At 50.5% G+C, this 17,442-nt stretch overlaps 10 protein-coding genes across 10 annotated transcripts; 8 read left to right on the forward strand and 2 right to left on the reverse strand.

The window, feature by feature from the left end:
* Positions 1-198: 198 nt before the first annotated feature.
* On the reverse strand, positions 199-2,154 carry TrAtP1_013071 (uncharacterized protein). Its single transcript, XM_066115781.1, has 3 exons — positions 1,931-2,154; positions 1,694-1,853; positions 199-1,591 (listed from the first exon to the last, which is right to left on the reverse strand). The coding sequence occupies exons 2-3, from the start codon at positions 1,826-1,828 to the stop codon at positions 377-379; spliced, it is 1,350 nt and encodes a 449-aa protein (XP_065971881.1). The 5' UTR covers positions 1,829-1,853; positions 1,931-2,154; the 3' UTR covers positions 199-376.
* Positions 2,155-2,660: 506 nt separating this feature from the next.
* Positions 2,661-2,987, forward strand: TrAtP1_013072 (uncharacterized protein; the record flags this gene model as incomplete). The annotated part of the gene is made up of 1 exon (XM_014088250.2): positions 2,661-2,987. The coding sequence occupies one exon, from the start codon at positions 2,661-2,663 to the stop codon at positions 2,985-2,987; it is 327 nt and encodes a 108-aa protein (XP_013943725.2).
* A 289-nt stretch (positions 2,988-3,276) lies between these two features.
* TrAtP1_013073 (uncharacterized protein) lies at positions 3,277-3,645 on the forward strand (the record flags this gene model as incomplete). The annotated part of the gene is made up of 1 exon (XM_066115782.1): positions 3,277-3,645. The coding sequence occupies one exon, from the start codon at positions 3,277-3,279 to the stop codon at positions 3,643-3,645; it is 369 nt and encodes a 122-aa protein (XP_065971882.1).
* An 831-nt stretch (positions 3,646-4,476) lies between these two features.
* On the forward strand, positions 4,477-4,887 carry TrAtP1_013074 (uncharacterized protein; the record flags this gene model as incomplete). Its single annotated transcript, XM_014088721.2, has 1 exon — positions 4,477-4,887. The coding sequence occupies one exon, from the start codon at positions 4,477-4,479 to the stop codon at positions 4,885-4,887; it is 411 nt and encodes a 136-aa protein (XP_013944196.2).
* Positions 4,888-6,857: 1,970 nt separating this feature from the next.
* Positions 6,858-7,736, forward strand: TrAtP1_013075 (uncharacterized protein; the record flags this gene model as incomplete). Its single annotated transcript, XM_066115783.1, has 3 exons — positions 6,858-7,401; positions 7,455-7,604; positions 7,681-7,736. 3 exons carry the CDS (start codon positions 6,858-6,860, stop codon positions 7,734-7,736), a joined length of 750 nt encoding a protein of 249 aa, XP_065971883.1.
* Positions 7,737-8,631: 895 nt separating this feature from the next.
* On the forward strand, positions 8,632-11,517 carry TrAtP1_013076 (uncharacterized protein; the record flags this gene model as incomplete). Its single annotated transcript, XM_066115784.1, has 10 exons — positions 8,632-8,764; positions 8,818-8,900; positions 8,969-9,053; positions 9,108-9,279; positions 9,337-10,056; positions 10,117-10,281; positions 10,335-10,387; positions 10,439-10,617; positions 10,676-10,844; positions 10,904-11,517. The coding sequence occupies 10 exons, from the start codon at positions 8,632-8,634 to the stop codon at positions 11,515-11,517; spliced, it is 2,373 nt and encodes a 790-aa protein (XP_065971884.1).
* Positions 11,518-11,986: 469 nt separating this feature from the next.
* On the forward strand, positions 11,987-14,119 carry TrAtP1_013077 (uncharacterized protein). The gene is made up of 2 exons (XM_066115785.1): positions 11,987-12,225; positions 12,310-14,119. Exon 2 carries the CDS (start codon positions 12,761-12,763, stop codon positions 13,964-13,966), a length of 1,206 nt encoding a protein of 401 aa, XP_065971885.1. The 5' UTR covers positions 11,987-12,225; positions 12,310-12,760; the 3' UTR covers positions 13,967-14,119.
* A 136-nt stretch (positions 14,120-14,255) lies between these two features.
* Positions 14,256-14,579, forward strand: TrAtP1_013078 (uncharacterized protein; the record flags this gene model as incomplete). Its single annotated transcript, XM_066115786.1, has 1 exon — positions 14,256-14,579. One exon carries the CDS (start codon positions 14,256-14,258, stop codon positions 14,577-14,579), a length of 324 nt encoding a protein of 107 aa, XP_065971886.1.
* Positions 14,580-14,734: 155 nt separating this feature from the next.
* Positions 14,735-16,504, forward strand: TrAtP1_013079 (uncharacterized protein; the record flags this gene model as incomplete). The annotated part of the gene is made up of 2 exons (XM_014088725.2): positions 14,735-15,361; positions 15,425-16,504. The coding sequence occupies 2 exons, from the start codon at positions 14,735-14,737 to the stop codon at positions 16,502-16,504; spliced, it is 1,707 nt and encodes a 568-aa protein (XP_013944200.2).
* Positions 16,505-16,680: 176 nt separating this feature from the next.
* TrAtP1_013080 (uncharacterized protein) lies at positions 16,681-16,956 on the reverse strand (the record flags this gene model as incomplete). Its single annotated transcript, XM_066115787.1, has 1 exon — positions 16,681-16,956. The coding sequence occupies one exon, from the start codon at positions 16,954-16,956 to the stop codon at positions 16,681-16,683; it is 276 nt and encodes a 91-aa protein (XP_065971887.1).
* Between the last annotated feature and the right edge of the window lie 486 nt (positions 16,957-17,442).

Below are 17,442 nucleotides of genomic sequence, written 5' to 3' on the forward strand. Positions count from 1 at the left end.
CATCGGGGGAGGTTAAAAATGCTGTGAAGCATCAAGGGTGGTCTATTTATTAAGCTTCATTTTAGCTTCATTCGCAAGCGGTACACCCATTTCTAATTCAACGGGCAAATACGTTTCCCTCCACAGAAGTAACTCTTCAATTATAATAAAATTCTATAATGATTGCATTTTCCAATAGCTACTATTTACTAGTTAATCATCTAGATTTATAGCTCTCGCTGAAATGACGAGGGTAGTTTCTCATAGGTATTCCTGCTGCCAGAACTCAGTCGCCAAAACTCCACACAACCACCCTATGGATAAAAATCAAATGGAAAAGAAAAGAAAATATTCCAAAAAAAAAAAGTAGAGGTGATAAAGAAGCCATCTACACATCTCATTTATACGTCTCTTGCATCCATACCACTGACCCCCGAATCGCCTCATCAACATGCGCTCTTCGTATTCCCGGGCAGGCTCCCAAGCACACGGCCTTGGACACGAGCTTATGGACCAAGGTATCGAGGTTTATCGTAATATTAATCTGCTCGGAACTGCACATTGATGTGTTTTCTGGCGATATACCTGTTCCATCGACATCCCAAAGAGAGGCTGCAAATGCTGTTGTTGCATCACGCTGGTGGTCGAATATACCGTAGTCGTGATCAATGCCGAGCTCATCGTGATTCGTAGTGTCTGGTATGTTATTGGTATAAGTCTGATTTTGCATGTCTGATGGCTGGGCATCTGTCTCATTCACATTGGTCATCGTCGCAGAGAGTTTGCTACCAGCGGGGATAGCCAGATTCAGCAAATCGTCGTCTGGTGCCTCCTCTCGAACAAATATCCCCCGCTGCTCGAGATATTCTTCTACGTCCAAAGGCTCGAGCCACTCTCCCTGGAGATCCGGCACTGCCGTCGAGATTACCGTCCGCGTGCACCCAAATTGTAAACGCTGCATATCGGGTTGTGGTTTTCGTGGCACTAGAGTATGCGTCTGCCCTTCAATCAGGCGCATCATCTTGGGTAGGTACCCTGCCTTGGCAGAGTAACGCTCTTGTTCTAGGTGGGCTTCCTCGCCACTAAGAGAGAGATATTGCATAGCTCGTCTGAGAATATTGTCCTCGCTTTCAAACTGGAGCGGCAGAAGGAGGGCTGGGAGGATGCGCATGAAGGGTACTCTCGGCAGCTTGAGCCTATCTGCAGCGATATCGAGGCACGCGCGAAGGATCCGTTGAGAGATTGATGGAGGCTTTGGGTAAGAACTGCCAGAGTTTATAGGCGCGGCAATGTCGATGGCATCATCTTCGTATTCGTCGCTATCCGTTGACATGAGAACTTCGCCCGCTTGATATTCATGTTCTGGCGGATTATCAGCCAGGGCATTCTTGGCAATACCAATAATGTTCGTGGCTGTTGCGTGGAGCTGCATCAGGAAGTCTGCCGGCATGTATTCCTGTTTGCCCAGCAACATCTGGTGAAGCTTGATGAATTCATCGAGAGTGCTGTTTAGAGCCTTCTCCAGCGAGTCTGCCCTCTCTTTTGCGGCTGTGAGTTCATTTGCTTTGCGGTTACGATACGATCTTTGGGCAAGCCGCATGCGAGAGCGAGGCTGTTGTAAGAGAGTACAAGTTAGCCAGGTACTTGTCTGTGATTGCTATTTGCTACATGGAAAGGCAAAAGAAAAGGGCTTAGCTCTCAAGTAATTACCCACCGAGTTATCATTTGGATCTATAGGCAGACTATCCTTCATGCGAGGACGCCCAGGACGTCGTGCTGGGGCATTGGCATCGGCTACTTTGGGCTGCCGGATGTTACCGGTACGCATGGCTATTTTGGTTAGATCCATCTCAACTCAATCTATATCGCTTCTCCTGTTATGATTCGACAAGAGTTAGTTTGTCTTGGATTTGCTTTTTGAATGCACATGAGTGGTAGCGAGATGACAAACAATTATTTTGTCTTGGACCCCCCCAAGCTTTATATATGGGGGGCGCATCAGACAAATTAATTCCTCCGACAACCGCTTATTCGCTCTGCCGGGCTTGCCCCACTCCACCTCCGCTACTCCGCAAAATCTTTAGTGAGAGACCCGGAGCTGACTCGGAGCTGAGCCGAAAAGACCGATATCTGAATCTGGTTTGTGAATCTGAATGGGGATATGTTGGATGACTTACTTGAGCTTTAAAAGGGGCTTGAAGCCATCAAGTCGTGGTGGGTGCCGGACATAGCGGTTTTTACAGATGATTAGTATTTTCTGTGCAGATTCAATGTTGGAGATGGTTGCGGATTTGACGTCGAACGATGGCGTTTCAGTATGATGCTACCAGCAGTTTACCGTGAGAGAATGGCAAATAGGGTATATATATAATTGATGAAGAAGCTCGAGACTGCACTCAAATCACACTCAAGCTTCTAACATTGCCATCACATCAAGTACATTCTCAATTATATAATCAACATCAAAACACCATCACCTACTCCCATATCAAAGATGCCTGCTACTCTTACTCGTAAGCTGGGCAAGTATGGCCCTGAAATTCCCGCCATTGGGTTTGGACTTATGGGTATCGGCATCGACTGCTATGGCGCAATTGGGTAAGACGAAATTGGAGAAGAGAAAAGGCATTGGCTGATACAGTATACCAGAGATGATGAAACAAGATTCGCCGTGCTTGACCATGCGTGGAAGGAGGGCTGCATCCACTGGGACACTTCAGACGCATACGGAGACTCTGAGGAACTCATTGGCAAGTGGTTCAAGCTGCACCCCGAGCGCCGTGCCGACATCTTCCTGGCCACCAAGTTTGGCATCTCTGCAGAGGTTCAGCCTGATGGCTCCTACAAGGGGAGCGTCGACAGTTCCCCCCGAGTATGCCAAGGCGGCGTGTGAGAAGAGTTTGAAGAAGCTCGGAGTCGACTATATCGATCTTTACTATGCGCACCGAGTTGACGGAAAGACGCCAATCGAGAAGACGGTTCAGGCTTTGGCAGAGCTGAAGAGGTAAACACCCCTTTGCTCCTATCTGATACTTGTTACTATCGAGTCGTCGGCATTCTTGTTCTGTTTACTGATCGAGGGTCTCCAACAGCGAGGGCAAGATCAAGCACCTTGGCTTCTCGGAAATCTCTGGAGAGAGCTTGCGCCGCGCATTCGCCGTGCACCCCATTGCCGCTGTTCAGATCGAGTACAACCCGTGGGCGTTGGAAACCGAGGGCCCGGTGTCGAAGCATCTCCTCAAGGCCTGTCGAGAGCTCGGCGTCGCCACCGTCGCATATTCGCCTCTGGGCCGTGGGATGTTGACTGGACAGGTGACTTCAACCGCCGAGCTGGACGAAAAGGACTTCCGCAAGACGGTCGAGCAGTTCAAGGGCGACAACATGAAGAAGAACATGCAGCTGGTGAACAAGTTCAAGGACGTGGCCGCAAACAAGGGCTGCAGTCCGTCTCAGCTGGCCCTCGCCTGGCTGCTTGCACAGGGCGACGACATCTTCCCCATCCCCGGTACGAAGAAGATCAAGTATCTCGACGACAACTGGGGCGCCCAGAAGGTCCAGTTGACGGCGGATGAAGCTCGCGAGATCCGCCAGCAGGTCGACCAGCTGGGAGTTGCCGGGAGCCGCGACGTTGCCTTCAACCAGTACGCCGACACGCCCGCTCTCTGAGCAACTAGTACTGTTGCTCTCCTAGAGGCGAAGTAACGCGCGTTCTGATGCTACTACTCAGCTTCACTTCCAGAGTGCAATATGCATTGAAAAGCGTGTTAGGCATAGTGGATTGGCAACGTGACTGGACACATGGGGTAGCTCGTATCGGCAGTTGCTCTCAAAGGGCCCCTTGGCAGATAAAAAGACATCCCCCTTCTCTTCTAAATTTAGCCTTAGTCATATTTCATCAAAATTCACAACTGTAAAAAAAGCCTCATCACAGTGGCGCATACAACTATAGGGCTACTTGGAGGGTACTTTTTGTCTTATATGCTGTGAGAGGCTGGCGGCGCAAAAACTATCGACATCACGTCTCATTTTTCTTGACAGCCATCAGGCGATATGATGACGCACTAGAAGAGCAGCACGGCTGCCATTTGCCAATTAACAGGCCTCGCTTCCAGTTCTTGGACAATGAGTTGTGCCGTGTCTTTGGCGTATCAAATCAATAAAACGCTGGCGCTGTTGCGTCGCATCCATCCGTTGCAATGTCTTACCAACGCTGCGTCGTAAATCACATCTCCTCTCTCCTTTTCTCCCCCTTTCCACGCCACAGCTCACGCAGCTCTTCTCTTCTCTGCAATGGTCCATTGAGATGCCCATCTCTCGTCTTTGACTCTGATACTCGTCTACATGTGTGCCTGTTGCCATAACAGGCCACATTCCTTAAACCGCGCAAGCTCTCCATGTCCCCCAGCAACTCTCCGATCGCCGAACATCGCCCCGCACGCGGAAATCGAGCAACTTGCAGCCAAATAGGCTAAAGTAGCCCAAAGCACGCAACAAAACATGTGCACCTTTTTCTGGTGCTACGTGCTGTGCCCATGCCCCTACGAAAAGGACTGCGCCTTGGCCATTAATCGGATAGTCTACTGGGCTGGCCAGTGGCGCCACAGGACGGGGAAGCAGGCCCCTGTTCCCAACTCTGGCACGGCCTGCGAGAGGCAGAAGCAGATGTTCGGCCAGGATGCCGAGCCGTCGTGGGGGTGCTCGGTCCGGCGACTCATCGACTGGATGGTGGAGTTGACGTTTGTGATTGATTCGGCGCCGTGTGCTGAGTGCAGCCACAAGTGCAAGGCCCGCTTTGACAAGAGGATGGAGGAGGAGAGGCAGAGCAGGGAAGACGGGAGGAGAGAGGAGACGGTATCGTATGGTGCTCCGAACAGTGAGTGGAGGAAGAAGTGGAAGTCTGACGAGTAGTCTACTCTGGGAGACTAAGTGTATTATTATATCAACAAGGCTGGCTATCTTGGCAGAGTATGAGACGCCCCTATTGTTTCTGGCGTCTGAGTGGTTGAGCGGTACGGCATGGAAATTGAACAACAGGATATGAATTAGTAACTCGCTATCAGGACTAGCAGTCAACTAATATTACAACTCTTTATTGCGTTAACAACTCATGCCAACGTAACTCAAGACGCCAAGTATTACAGAATATACCTATCACGTTCAGATGGCTAAATTGGTGTATTTCGCGCAACTCTCAAGCACTATTCATGATTTGCCATGGCGTTGCCATAACATGCTTCACTTATCTTGCAGTCTTATGGATTGATGCTTCACATTCCTTCAGGAGATGGTTCTTGGAGTTTCTTGGAAGTGGAAAAGACTTGTTGCGGAGACAAAAAGGATTTATTGCCAGCACACATGTAGTAAAAATATGTCGGGCTGGATTATGTAGGCTTTGCATAACTTGCATAGAAGCAAGCCTTGACTACCATCGCAGTATTTTCGACATCTATAGCTCCAACCATATACAAGCGAAAGATCTGGTTCCTATGCACGCTTTTTTTCACCGAATCCCGATTTAGTTTCAGATAGTTGCTGATGATGTTTGTTACATAGCACACGCTTTCTATGAGCTGCCGCTAGTTTTTTGTATTTAGCTAGATGAAACCACACATACAAGGCTCTGAAGAGACTATCTGCGATAATTGTTAAAACCTCGATAGATGGCAGTGCCTTGTTGTCAAGGGCTAATTCCAAAACTCTGAGAAATTGTATATGAAGAAGGCTTTAAGCAATAGCATTGAGGTGGATCTAAAATATGCTGTGCTACGAAAGACAGTCGAGAGGCATAGCAGGTTGTCGATCGCGACAATATCCTTCGCAGTGAGAAGAAAAGTACAAAGGTTCAGTTCAAGGAGATCAAAGACATTAAACAGTTTACAACACAGTTGAAGATAAGTTTCCTATACACCAAATGGTCCGCTATGATGCTCCCCCTGATACGTGGAGTACGGATAGAAGCATGATGAGCAGCGGCCTCGGGGTAATCTTATCTCCAGAAACAACACTAGTTCAACTCGAAAGACCGCAGCATTGCTCAAATATACGTATGCTGAACACGGGGCTTGTCAACCCTGTGTCGCCGCAACCAGTCATCTGGAGATATTTAAGGGGCGTCATCTAGGCCATGCTCAATGTTGAATGCTTTTGGTTAGCCTATCATTAACAGTGACGTTATGTAGAAGATATCCTCGTATATGGTTGTTTGGCATACAGTCAGAGTTCTATTTTGATGCTGCCGACTTGTCTGATTCCTAATCAAAATGAAGCATATATTTAGACTAGCCGACAGACACACTTAAGGCTTACTTTTTCCGACTCGCGCAGCTTGAGTTGCAAGGCTGTACCCTTGCATTGCGCTAAAAATCCTGTTGGTAACACTACCATTGTTCTTGGCAGCATATCCATACTTGTTCGTACATAGCCTTGCTTATTATGGTTGAAGCCTGGACGTTAGTTGACAATCTGGTTAACGCACGATTAAGTTTGGTAAGATGGAGAGCACAAGAAGGTTGAAGATCCGCGACTCCATAAACTAGCCAAGTCGATCCCTGCGTCATTATGCTTATTCCATACTAATCACATATCCCGGTTCGATCCATCAGGTGGTTGTTTCGCCAATTGAGTAACAGCCATGGTATTTCTTTACCGCAAGTTGTTTGGAACGGAGATTAAGCAATCAGATTGAGTCCACTTACATGAACTACCTAAACTAGAGATGGCAACCAAGCTGACAACTGGCAAAAGGAGATTCAGTTGTACTCACTACAGGGTATAAGTTCAACTCACTCTGTCATTCTCTTTCTTTTTTGACTTCTCGTACCTTGACAATTCCCTCACTCTCTGAGATCAACATCATCCCTGCTTCCTCCTTCTTTACAATGAAGAGCAATATCTTTTTAATCACATCTCTGCTGAGCCTCTGCTCTGCAGATGCCTCTGCAGACTTCTTTGACAATGGAGCTGAAGGCATCTCCAACAGCGACTGGAATCTTGCAATGCGTAGCGCAAACGCAACTGGCTCAGCTAGTATCCCCGGATACAACATCCGGCAGAAATATCCAGGAGAGAAAAGCGATAACTGGACCGTGTCGATTTCAATTGCCAGCGACATACCAGGTGGAAATTCTGCTTCTGGTAAATTCGTTACTGGCACGCAGATTGAGTGGAACGGCCCACCAGGCGTAATCTCTGGAGCGGATTCGTCTTGGTTTCTGTGCCGTAATGTTTACAGCAGCTTGAAGCTGAAACAATCCGGCGCTGGGCCAACCAATGGAAGCTGTTCGGGACTGCTCTCTGATGGATGTCTAAGTGCTCTCCAAAAGTCACTTGAGGCAGGCACGCAGTGCCAAACCAATAGTCTGCCCTCTGATTGCGTAGATGAGCTTGAATTAGACAATGGCCAAGGATTTGGCTTGACATCTGGTAGGTTCTTGTTCCTCTCAACCAGGCATCTGCCTATACTGACAATGCTGCAGCTCACCCGGCCAAGAGCTCCAACACCAGCGACTCATTCCAAATTCGCTATGGTAACGAGAACCATGGCCGCGGAAACTTTACAGCTTACGATGCTGCTATTCGACAAGTCTGGCTCGTCATGGCTGGATTCGCCCAGGCTGGAAATGATAGTGCGAGCCCACGTGGTTCAGCTGGTCAGCCAGGAAGCGTTGCATGCTTACAAGCTAATCAAGTCCAAAACAATAGCAGAGATTTTAAAAACGCAGCCAATATCGCATCCTCGTCACTGGTACAAGTTTTGATAGGTATCGCTGTGGCAGTGAGCCTGTGCTGGTAACTGCGTATTCCGTAACTTTTACGGACATGGATGCTGGATGAGGTTTCACGTAGAAGAGAAGAGCAAAGCTATTTATAGTTATATCTGGAAGATTATTTATATGTTAATAGACAATTACTAAATGGAAAACACATCACTGGCATTTACATGCAAATGTGAACAAAGTATAATAACTAACCACTTCCTGGCGTTCCTCTTTAATTGTGCAGAAAGTACTTGTAACCAGTTCTCATTCTTTGAACCGCGGAACAACAGTTTTGACCCAATAAGATGTCTGCACATCATTGTATTCAAGTCCAAACTCCATGGACTCCAGCACTCCTGGGAATGCATCTCAACTTCTCTTTCAGAAAAGGCTAGTTGCTGCATTAGCATACACCAGGCGGTCCATACCCTGGACTTTTTAGTTCAGGCTTCAATGTTAACCTCCAACGTAAGATCAGACTCATGTTCGCAAGTGTTTCGATTCTCGGCTCTCAAATACAACAACCGAATCCCGGAAATTTCCCCGGATGGAATGATACAACAGCAGGCCTTCCCCGCAAAAGGCGGATAGTTGTGCATGAAAAACTCCGCAGTTTGCGGGCGATCAACGCCTAAAGGGTCAATCATTGCCGTTGTCAGGGCATCCAAGGCTTAGTTCTCAAGCTACAGCAGTGTTGGCAACATCCCCAAAAGGCATTTCAGAAGCTCCTCCAAAAATGGCAAATGTCTGCGTTGGCCCGCATAAGTATCCAAATAGCCGTCGGCTCAACGTAGTACTTTATAAATCGTCGTGGTAGCGGGAGGAAAGTGGCCCCAACGATAGCTTTGACTGTAATGACCAATTCAAGGCCAATTGACCTTGGGAATTTCTCAGAATGAAGGCCATTGTTGCAGCGCTGGCCATTGGCCAGACTGGCGTAGCAGCAAGAAAGTTCTGGACTTCAAAGCCAGCCGACCCAGGAAATGTGCTGATGACAGGGTATACTATCGGTAATGGAAGACAAGGAGGTAAGGAGATTGGAATAGTGAATGGCGATTATAGTTGGCTAAAGTTTGTATAGGCTTACCGTTGGGAATACCTGGCGACGATTTATTATGTCTGAACGATGATAGCGTATGGCGCGGTGGCCCGTTTTCAAATTCGGTGAGAAACACGTATCAGTAATCTGGATGAAGAGAGCAACGTCCGTGAGTCGCTAACATGATAAATAGAGCTATACAGGGGGGAATCCTTCATCGTCGCTGGCTCATTTCTTGCCTGGAATCCAGGAGTTCATCTTTCAGAATGGAACAGGAGGTATATTTCAGCGGCATTGTGTAATAGGATGATTGATACTAATTAATCGATTAGACGAATCCGCATTATACGGCGGCTCCTCTGATTACGGTTCTTACGAGGCTCTCGCCAATCTCACAGTCTCCATCGCCGGCGTGACCAAGTACTCCAATTACAAGCGGACGCTGGACCTGGAGACGGCATTGCATTCTGCAGAATTTACTGCAAATGGAGCCTCATTCCAGACGTATGCGCAACATCATCCAAACACCAAACCTCCGTGCCCATGCTAACCTGCTCCTAGTGTTCAATTCTGTACCTTTCCCGACCAGGTCTGTGTCTATCATGTCAGCTCCAACAAGCCGCTGCCCGACATCACATTTGGCCTAGTCGACAATTATCGAACAAACCCGGCTTCTACCGTACAATGCTCTTCCAGTGGCATTTGGCTGAGCGGACGAACCGTAGCCGATGACGGCGAAGGGCTCATCGGGATGAAAATCGATGCCCAGGCCTCTGCGCTCTCTTCCAGTGGGCTCAAGGCAACATGCAATAGCAGAGGCCAGACGGTGCTCAGCACAAAGTCTGTCAAATCTGCCACCATTGTCGTGGCTTCAGGCACGGAATACGACGCAGAGAAGGGCAACGCTGCCAATAACTATTCCTTCCGCGGAGCAGACCCGCATCCCGGCGTTGTGAAGACAATCAACGCAGTGTCTAAGAAGAGCTATAACGCAATCCTTCAGAGACACGTTGCTGACCATGGCGAGTGGTTCAACAAGTTTACTCTGGATTTGCCAGACCCCAATAACTCTGCGGAAGTCGACTCCATGGAACTGCTCACAAATTACTCGACGGATAAGGGTGACCCCTTTGTCGAAGGTCTGCTAATCGACTACGGAAAGTACATGTTTATTGCCTCATCTCGACCTGGGTCCCTGCCCCCGAATTTGCAGGGTTTGTGGGCTCCTGATGGCAACCCGGCATGGAGCTCGGACTACCATATCGATGTGAATGTGCAGATGTAGGTTGCTGGCTTATACGCCTCGCTGATACATGGTTGGCTAAACACGTATGCATACAGGAACCACTGGCATGTCGAAAAGATGGGTCTGGGAGGTCTCACCGATCCTTTGTGGGATTTCATGACCTACACTTGGGTTCCCCGTGGGACAGAGACGGCCAGACTGTGGTATAATGCCAGCGGCTGGGTTGCCTTTACAAATACCAACATTTTCGGCCATACAGCGTAAGTGATTAACATGATTTCCTTCTTCTCCTTGCCTCTCTGACTTGTCATAGGCAAGAAAACGACGCAACTTGGTCGGATGTTGCACATGATATTGCCTGGATGAGTAAGTCTTCAGTCATTACATTCTAGGAGGTGTTGCTTATTGTTTCCATAGTGGCACATGTGTGGGATCGCTATGACTATGGCCGCGATAAGAAGTGGTATGCTTCTGTTGGCTACCCCTTGATGAAAGGCGTGGCCAGCTTCTGGATGGATTTGCTTGTGCAAGACGACTACTTCAAGGATGGCACCTTGGTCGCCAATCCTTGCAATTCTCCAGAGCACGGCCCTACGGTAGGCTAAAGCCCAAATTCTTTGTTTTTGCCTGAAGAGAAACTAACAGGGGTTTCAGACCTTTGGATGTGCTCAGTTCCAGCAAGTGATCTGGGAACTGTTTGACCACATCATCAAAGACTGGAATGCATCCGGTGATAGGGATGCCAGCTTCTTGAAGCGGCTCAAAGAGTCGTATGGCAAGCTTGATCCAGGCGTCCATGTTGGAAGCTGGGGGCAGATCCAAGGTAAGCTCCACGATTCTCCTGTTTCAATGCCAACTGCGAAACTGATTCATCCGCCACAGAATGGAAACTGGACATTGACGTCAAGAACGACACTCATCGCCATCTCTCTCACCTCTACGGCTTTTACCCCGGCTATGTCATTTCCAGCGTCCACGGCGACAACAAGACAATCATGGACGCCGTCGCCACGAGCCTCTACTCCCGCGGAAACGGCACAGACGACTCCAACACCGGTTGGGAAAAAGTGTGGAGAGGCGCGTGCTGGGGCCAGCTGGGCGTCACCGACGAGGCTTACAAGGAGCTCAAGTACACCATCGACATGAACTTTGCGGCAAACGGCCTCTCGGTGTACACCGCCGGCAGTTGGCCCTATGAGCTCGCTCTGCCGTTCCAGATTGACGCAAACTTTGGCCTTTCGGCAAATGCGCTGGCGATGCTGTACACGGACCTGCCGAAGAAATGGGGAGACAACAGCGTGCAGAAGGTGATACTCGGCCCTGCGATTCCGGCAGAATGGGCTGGTGGCAGTGTCAAGGGGGCGAGTCTCAGGGGCGGCGGCACGGTGGACTTTGGCTGGGACGACGATGGAGTTGTGAACAAGGCGATGCTGCATGGGAGGGGTTTGCCGGTTGTGGTGGTGAATAACAAGGGCAAGGTGCTGGCAAGGCATTGATGCGAGCCGATATTAAGCATAAAGAAACATTGAAGCTAGAAGGCGGAATAAAGTTAATGAGAATGGTACTTTTTTGTCTGTATACTGTGCAAACACAGTATTGATACGTAGGTAGAGAATAAGTGCTGCGTACATGTGGCGATGGCTTCATTTTTGTTGGGGTTGGATTCGAGAATTGTTTCCAGCGGGAATAATTGACAGGTCGCTAGTCGTGGCGGGTTGCAGCTAAAAAGACCGAAGCGACAGCGCCTGGAGAAGCTTAATTTAGCCCCTGGCTCGCTGCTGCGGGTGGCGATTCGGGCCAATGAATGACGCGGTGGGCATCAGAGGCGTCACAAGAGCGGCGCTTGCAGGGCCAACCAAGAATCGCCGTCATGACGTGTGGGCGGGTGTCGCATGTGATATTTCTTGATGGTTGGGGGACTTGATGAATAAATGGTACGGATAGCCTATAATGACCTTGTTTCTGCTTTGATTCTTTGAAAACACTCGGATCGTCTGATCTTGAAACCTTTGTTGATGCTGCAGCAGCTTTAACAGCGCATGCTTCAAGGCCACCCCGCCTAAATCAACCCCGCTGTCGCATCGCATCGCATCGCATTACATCGCAGCTTCTCCTACACCCATCAACCATCTTCATATTCTTCTTCTCTCTCTTTCAGCTACTCTTCAGCAACATCCTCCGCCATCATGGCTTCTGGACACAATGTTCGCGCCAAGTCTCGTCCTCCTCGCTCTCTTCTCCCGAGAGCAGCCCTTGCCCTCCAAAGCTAACTCCAGTCTCATCACCAGGATCCAAAGCTGCTCTACTCCGTCGCAGGCGTCAAGGCCTACCACCTCGCAAATGGCACCGAGCAGTCTCTAACGCCGTCAGGGCCGCAGACACTGTCGCTGCTGATGGTGCCGACGTCTTCAGGCTTCGCAGACCCGGCAAGCACTGGAAGCGGCAATGGAAACGGAGAGCAGGACTTCTACCTCCACCTACATCTGCCGCCTGAGCTCGATCTTCCCATGCCGGCCACGACCCAGATCTACCACCAGCCTCCCAGCAGCTACCTGATTCCGCGATGGGATCTCGGCCCCGGCAACGGCGCATTCACCCGCCTCGAGTTCCCCGTCGTCGGCAGCAGACCCAACGTCCAAGAGGACGTCGATACCTTTGAGACGATTCTCGCGCAATGTACCGCTTTCCTCGAACGAGCGCCGGCTCCAGCTCCGCCTCCGGAAAAGCGCAGGCCCTCCGATGCCGCTAGAGCCAAGGCAAGAGAAGCTGGAAGAGACGACCCTCCCCCCCTATAACCCAGCCAGCTTTGACGAGGGCGAGGGATATGTCCGGGGCAGTCATAGCTCTCACTTGCCCGGAAGGATCGTCCTGATTGATGAGGAGGATGGCAGCGTCATGGGCGAGCTTAGCGGCGGCTTCAATGTTGTCGAGGACGGTGGTGTTAAACCTGGATCCAAAGGTAAAGCGAATAATATTACCCCAGTTTTCGTTGTGTACTCACCCATCTCGTCATTAGAGCCCGTCGAGATCATTCTCCCTGCCGATGGCAGCAACAACATCTCTGTTCAACCCGCCTACGACTACATCGAAGATACTATGCACCCTGCCTACAAGAAATCGACCATTGTCTCGGTAGGCACCAAAGCCTCGCGGCTGCTCATCACAACATCCGACTACGTCGCACAGGCAATGCAGAGCCAGGCCGAAAACTTCACCCAGAGCACTAAGCCTGCTGCGAATCCGATGACGTTTGCCCCTACAACTCACGACCATATCCGTCGTATAAACCATTATTCTACCAGAGTCGCCACTCTCTCGGCTCAAACTATTGGCTCCATCAATAACTTTGCTCAAAACTTTGGCGCCGGCATGTCAAAGCGCAAGGACGGAAAGGCGCGAGGCTACGATCAAGAGGGCAACGTTATTGAGACGTACAAGCCCGGAGTGTTGAACAAGAGTTTAATGGCCTTCAACACCGTCGTCGATGGCATGGAACATGCTGGCAAGGCTTTGCTATCCGGCACAACATCCAGCATGTCCACAATGGTTGGACACCGCTGGGGGCCTGAAGCAGGTGAGATGTCTCGGAATCTGGGCGGCGGCTTCAAAAACGTCGGGTTGGTGTACATCGATGTGACGGGAGTCTCGCGTCGCGCGATTCTCAAGAGCGTCGCAAAAGGCATGGTTGTCGGCAAGGTCAAGGGAGGAGGCCAAATCATTGTCGACGATAACAACGGAACCGATAACATTGCGGTCGTCTCTGGAGCCAATGGCAAAGGCAACGGCAGTAGGAGCGCCAGTGGCAGTGGCAGCAGTTCAAGAAATGAGTCTAGAAGCGGCAATGGAAAGCCCGGCGCAGTACACGACACATATGGAGGCGGCGCAAAAATTCCAGGGAGCAAAGAGGGCAACGGCAATGGCAATGGGAAGAAGGCGGCCTGGTGATTGGTATGTAAAAGATTGTATATAAGAGACGATTAGTCTGTATTGGTGGCAGCGCCGCAGCTTGGAGATACCACTTACATGAGAAACGACCCTGCCTTGGTGCAATTTCAACAACAAGGGAATTTCCAAATGATAATGATATTGAAAACATTCAAAATAAAAAAAAAGAAGCTGTTCCTTTGAAATTGCAACATCTCTTTTCTTCTACTATAACCAGGGACAGAGCAGGACATCTCCAAGTCGAGCTCGTTCATAGAATCAAGGTCACGTGCCCACGCGCGCTTCAGCGATGACGGCACACGCTTCGTCCAAACTCGAAGCTTCACCAGAGCTTCTGGCTACAACCGCGTGGCTGAAGCGCCACATTTCTCGTCTCCAGAGCTTAATCGCCAACCGCCATGTCCAAGATACGGGTGCAACGGTCCTAGACGATCCATCTTCTATGCGATTTTCTCAAGATTCACCCCCCCGCGACCCCAATTCGCTGCTCGAATGCTCGTCCGCCCTGACCCCTCCATTGTCCGTGTCCGCCTCCCACGATAGAAGCGTCCAAAGCAATCAATGTGCCGATACGAGCTCCTGGGCGTCATTATCCTCATCATCCATCGCATAGGCGACTCCCTCAAAGCTAGAAAGGCCAGCGACAAGTGCGTCACCCGTTCCTGATTGGCAATTGCAGCAGCAGCAGCAGCTGTCAATCGCATAGTCCCATAGCTCTGGCGCCCTGATCTAATCGCAAAGCTCCTCCAGATCCCTGCCGCCCGAGCCATGCTCCACGAAATCCTCCTCTCTCTCTCGGGGCATCCGTCGCCTCTCCTCCGAGCCGGAACTGCCGATTCGGGCCCGGTGTCCGGCGTCACGCCTTCGGAACGCCAGCTACTAGCCTCGGCGGCGCATCTCAGCGACATCCACATCAAGCTCATCAAGTACGCCGGCCAGATTGCCGGTGCCCATCCGTCGCCGATATGTCGGGCCGTGGGCACGGCTATACAGTCTATACATTTGTCTGCGTTTCAGCGCAAGATATTGGAGGTGGAGGAGAGCATATTGAAAGAGGATCCTGAGCTGGTGGGCGAGTACAATATTGTGCCGCTGACGGCCGTAATGGGCGAGTTTACGCAGTGGACAAGGCGCTTCGAGTGGCTCTGGGACATTGTTCAGTTCATGGTCTCCAAGGATGAAAAGGGAAATGCATGCTGTGGCTCGCAAATCATGAATCGCCTGAGAACCGAGCTGCAAAGCGGCTACCGGGACGTCGAGGAGGCGGCCATGAGCTTGGTCAAGGTGGCCGAGACGGCGTGGCTAAAGCAGGTTTCGGCTTGGGTTCTTTATGGAAGACTGCCCAGCCTAGGAGGTGACGATTTCTTTATCCAGAAAGTAGATGGGACTGCCGAGGTATGAATTGTAACTCTTCTCTCTTAGTGAAATTTCCCTCTTCTCTCTCTAACCTCTCAACAGTACATCTATGAGCCAGAACTACTGCCAGGATTCGTCACGCCGTCTACAGCAGCTTCAATGCTATTCATTGGCAAATCCCTAAACCACACACGTGTCAGGGCCACAGTCGACTCGGGCATGGGTGGACTGGACCACCTCTCTACAAAACTACAAGAGCTAGCCAGCCTGTCATTTCCCGTCAACGGCGCTACTTTCTCAAGGACCATTGTCTCTATTCGACTGTCGCTTTCACAAAACACCCTTCAAAAGATTTTACCCACCGCAAAAGTCATCGAAACGCTGCAGCTTCTGAGAGAATTCTTCCTACTAGGCCGAGGAGAGTTTGCCATGGCCTTGACACAAGAAGCCGACGACAAGATTCGGAATCGTTGGCGAAGAGCAGGCAACCTCGCTCACGAAAAGCAAGATGGCATGAAGAACTTGACCGTTAAAGACGGAGAGGTGTCTGCCGTCTTAGCAAGGACTTGGGCTGTTCTGGTAGCCATGCAGCGGAACCAGGTAGAAGAGGACGAACTGCTAGAGCTGGCAAGAGATTTACTCCGGTTACACCTCACCAAGGCTACCTTGACGCCTCCCCTCGTCAGCCCAGGCCTCAATGCCGCCGAAGCCAAAATAATTGCTTCATCACCATTCCGAAATCTGCTCTTCTCGGTCCCAGCAACTCTATCTATCCAACTGCCCTCCCCTCTCGACATGGTCATCTCCCCGTCCGACCTCCAGCTATACTCTTGCGTCAACTCATACCTCCTATCCATGCGCCGAGCTCACATTCGGCTTACCGATCTATGGAAAATCACCTCTCTAAGACGCCATCACCCCGCCCCCCCCGAGGCGCAAACGAATACGCCGGCACGCTCAGAGAACGCTGGTCAGCTCGCGCAGCAGCTCTCCGAAGCTCCTGGACAACCGCCAGCGCAGCCATATTCTTCCTCGGCGAGACAGAAGCATACTTCCAGACGGAAATCGTCGAGGGCCTCTGGGAAGGCTTTCTCATCTGGCTCACCGGCAAAGAGCGGCGCCGAGACGGCGGCCGTTCAGGCGCCGCAACTCCTGCCGCGCACTCAGCCAAGCACAGCATAGCCACGACGTCCGACTGGAGGCCCGGCTCCTCCAGCAACGCCACAAACCCCAACGACGTCTCCAAACTCCTCTCTCGCCCAGCTCCCGATCCGCAAACCCTCGTCACGGCGCACTCCTTGTATCTCCGCACCCTCGTCCACCGCCTCCTCCTCACACAGCCCGCCTTCACCAGCCTCCTATACACCCTGCTCAACCACATCGACCACCTCGCCACGCACATCCAAAGACTCCACTCCATATTCACCTCTATCGACCTCGAAGCCGACGCCGGCGTCGTCGACTCCTCCACCGATTTCGACCACGAAGAACGCCAGGTCATGACACTCATCCGTGGCGTAGAAGGCAAGATTCGGCAGGGCATAGAGGATGTCGTCGGCGCGCTGCGCGGGCTCGAAGGCGATGTCGAGTTTCTCGCGCGCTGGGAGGGTCTTGATGGGACGGTGGATGGGCATGAGGAGTATGGCGATGGGGAGATGTATGTCCCGGCGAGGGTGGGGGGGGATTAATCGTCTGTTGATGAAGCTGGACTTTGGCACGTGGATTAACACGCAGGGAGAGTATTAGAAGGTTGACTAGGTATAGACAAGGTTGGCGTTGTATGTAAATAGCGTTGAGACAAAGCTTTGGCCTCATTTTGTTCTTTTTATAAAACAGCATTTGTCATAATGGATATCATTAACATTCACTTAAATGAGGAAGATGAGAGCCATGTATAAATTAAGAATCCAATGATTTCATTGTCAATTTAGGGATTCCAAAACACCCCAGCCCAAATCTATCTATATATACTTTTCCCTGTTCATATACTCGTTTCCTGTATCCTATGCTGTCATATCAACTCGTATCCATAATATCCCATCATGTCCATTTCGCGCATCAATCTTTTTTGGCGCTTAAAAGAAAAAAGAATTCCAAAGGCTGTGATTAGAAGAAAAACA

Source organism: Trichoderma atroviride, chromosome 7 (genome assembly GCF_020647795.1).
Source record: "Trichoderma atroviride chromosome 7, complete sequence".
NCBI lineage: Eukaryota > Fungi > Ascomycota > Sordariomycetes > Hypocreales > Hypocreaceae > Trichoderma > Trichoderma atroviride.